Genomic DNA, 3,219 nt, shown 5'->3' on the forward strand with positions numbered 1-3,219 from the left:
TGCACACGAGAGCCCAGGGCCAGGTTGCAGCAAACCTGGCTGTCACCATCCACAGCAAGAGCACAGCACTGCCCTGTCCATGCCCGTGGGAGGTGGCATTCCTCTTCTGCAGTGGTCGTGCACTGGTGAGAGCAGCAGGAATGGCACTCTGCCCTCCCAGCTTTCCTCCTGGATGCCCCAGCTTTACTCTATGACTTTGAGAGAAGGACGTTTCGTTCAAAATCTCAAGTTCTCAGGCCCTGGGCGCCAAGGCAATGCCAGCAATCACAGGAGCTGGCAGCACTCCTCGTCCCTGTGGGCACTGCCTTGTGCACATGGAGGCACGTGCATGGCTCCATGCAAAGTGTGGGGCTGGGGGCTTTTAGGGAGGGCAGCTAAAACTGAGTCCAGCTCCATCCTGGCTTGGAGCCTGCCGGCATCGCCCCTTGGCATGGGGTATCTGCACAGGGTGAGCGGCTGCTTCTGCCCTGCAGTGATATGGGGCTGGGAGGTGGCACTTTTTAGATGTCACTGTGGTGTGGCTCAGCCTGAGTCTCCCCAAAGGCACACCAGCAGTGTGGGCATTACCTGCACGTATCTAGATGAGGTGGGATCTGTTTGGAAAGTCTCCTGTGGTTGTTTTCTGGGGTGAAAACAACCGGCAGCTCTTTTGCCTGTTGCCGCTGTGACAGCAGGGCCGTGAATGCCCCTTCCCACAACACAAACAGGGCACTGTTCCGGGCTGCTCTGCCCTGGGCCGAGGCCTCTTGGGTGAGGCCAAAGTAAGCAGCTCCTCAGCAGCAAGCACCTCTCTGGAGCTGGGAAGGCTCTGACCTGAGCACAAGCAAACACAGACTTAGGTAAAACACCTCTGGCCTCTGTGAAACCTCCCTTAATATGCTCCTGTTCTGCTGCACGTGCTGAGTCCACAAGAGAATGGGTGTCCCTGCAAAGCCGCACCTCTCCAGCCCTGCTTTCCTCCTCCTGCTCCACTCTCGAGCAGGGCAGGACTGAGCTGTGAGCAGGCAGGAGCTGCAGGGGAAGGGCACCCTGTAGCATCACACCCACATTCCTCACCTGGCTGCTGGATCCTGGTTTGGCCAGAAAAGCAGGTGCCTCGCTGGACCGGGACAGGAGTGGGGCTCGCAGCGCGGGCTGGGGTCATGCTCTCAGCACAAAGGCCGGGCACGCCCCGGGATATCCAAGCACAGAGAGCCCTGGCTAAATCCCATCGGCCGGCTGCGCCCTTCTCGGCGGCCGCGTTTGGGCTGCAGGGGGAATGCCCTTCGCCACGGTGTGGGACCATGGCAGGAGCATCCCTCCTGCCCGCTGGGCCGCCCGGCTTGCGGGGCCAGACAGAAGCGGGACAGGCCCCAGCACGCACCGGCAGCAGCCCGCGTGTGGGACAAGGACTCGTGACTCTCGGCAAGAGCAGATCCCAGCACGGAGCTGCGCTCTGCCCTGAACCCACCCCGAGACGCTGCTGAAGCTCACACGGAGCGGGGAGCGCAGCCCGGGGGGGGGGACGTGACCCCTCTGGAGGCGTGGCGGGGCTCGGGCCCGGACCCCGGCCCCAGACCCCGGCCCGTGTCCCGCGGCTCCGGCCCTGGGCTCCGGCCCGTGTCCCGCGGCTCCGGCCGGGAGGTGGCGGCCGCGAGCGCCCCGGCGTCCCTTGCGCCACCTCCGGCGCGGCCCGGCCGGGGCCGCGGAGCCGTCCCGCTCGTCCCGGGGCCATGGAGCCCGTCCCCGGGCGGCGGTGGCAGAAGGTGCTGTACGAGCGCCAGCCTTTCCCCGATAACTACGTGGACCAGCGGTTCCTGGAGGAGCTGCGAAAGAACGTGCACGCCCGGCAGTACCGGTACCGGGCCGTCGTCTTCCAGTCGGGAGCGGTGGTGCAGCAGCTGTGCAGCGTCTGCGTCTTCGTGCTCACCTGGTGGTACATGGACGCCGGGATGCTGAGCCCGCAGGGGCTTTTCGGAGCGGCCCTGGTGTCCTCCCTGCTCGGCTACGTCCTGTTTGACGCCGTGGACGGCGGGGCCGGGCGCTGGGCGAGCGGGCGGACGCGCTGGGCCGACCTCAAGAGCACACTGGTGTTCACCGCCTTCACCTACGGCTTCTCGCCGGTGCTGAAGACGCTGACCGAGTCCATCAGCACGGACACCATCTATGCCATGTCGGCCCTCATGCTCCTGGGTCACCTCATCTTCTTCGACTACGGCGCCAACGCTGCCATTGTGTCCAGCACGCTGTCCCTCAACATGGCCATCTTCGCCTCGGTGTGCCTGGCCTCGCGCCTGCCTCGCTCCCTCCACGCCTTCGTCATGGTCACCTTCGCCATGCAGATCTTCGCCCTGTGGCCCATGCTGCAGAAGAAGCTGAAGGCGCGGACGCCACGGTGCTACGTGGGGGTGACGGTGCTCTTTGCGCTGGCGGCGCTGGCAGGGCTGGCCACGGTCTCCAGCGTGGGCGCTGTGCTCTTCGCCTCCCTGCTGCTCGCCATCTCCTGCCTCTGCCCCTACTGCCTCATCCGTCTGCAGCTGCTCAAGGACAACATCCACGGGCCGTGGGACGAGGCTGAAATCAAGGAGGACCTCTCCAGGTTCCTCATGTAGGCCTGGCCCGGGGGGACCCTCTGCCGTGAGCAGTGCAAAGATCTTGGCTGGGGGACAGCCCTGTGGGGGAGGACACCTGAGCCAATAAAGTCTCTGACACGGCAGCAAGGACCACTTTTGTGTTCCCTTCAGGATCCGTTCCCAGAGCTGACTTGCGTGGGTTTGGTGAAAGAAGGGGCTGAGCCCTGCAGCTCTGGCCATGCAGACCCAGACTCGCAGCTGGGGACGGGGGGACGTGTCCCACCGAGTCCTCAGACCCAGGACTGCCAGCACTCCCCGGGGAGGGCAGCGCTGGCTGAGGTCGCTGTGGGCGGGGGTACTGATGGACCTGCAGGGCCGAGCACCAGGGCGGCTGGAACGGGGGCAGAGCCCTCCTCACCTGCTCCCTGGCCCCTGTGGGTGCCAGAATCGCCTCACACCTCCGCCGGACACCACACTGCCCTAAATCCCTTAGGAGATGGGGGAATCACGGCCTCCTCTCATCCCTAACACCTTTCCAGAGGCAGCTCTGGCCTCGCTGCAGGTCCAGCCCCCGAGCCAGAGGGATGGAGCGCAGCGCAGTCCCCCATGGGGGCACACCCAGCTGCCGGGACAGCGGCAGGGCCCGCGGCGGTCCCGTCCGAGCCCG

The 3,219-nt window shown here is 65.4% G+C and overlaps 1 protein-coding gene across 1 annotated transcript; it reads left to right on the top strand.

Annotated features, from left to right (window-relative positions):
- Positions 1–1,666: 1,666 nt before the first annotated feature.
- On the top strand, positions 1,667–2,695 carry PIGC (phosphatidylinositol glycan anchor biosynthesis class C). Its single transcript, XM_040073640.1, has one exon. It carries the CDS (start codon positions 1,713–1,715, stop codon positions 2,589–2,591), a length of 879 nt encoding a protein of 292 aa, XP_039929574.1. The 5' UTR covers positions 1,667–1,712; the 3' UTR covers positions 2,592–2,695.
- The last annotated feature ends 524 nt before the right edge of the window (positions 2,696–3,219 follow it).

Source organism: Hirundo rustica, chromosome 9 (genome assembly GCF_015227805.2).
Source record: "Hirundo rustica isolate bHirRus1 chromosome 9, bHirRus1.pri.v3, whole genome shotgun sequence".
Taxonomy (NCBI): domain Eukaryota; kingdom Metazoa; phylum Chordata; class Aves; order Passeriformes; family Hirundinidae; genus Hirundo; species Hirundo rustica.

Excerpts from the sequence above, each read along its gene's own strand:
- PIGC (XM_040073640.1), top strand. The coding sequence starts at position 1,713 with ATGGAGCCCGTCCCCGGGCGGCGGTGGCAGAAGGTGCTGTACGAGCGC.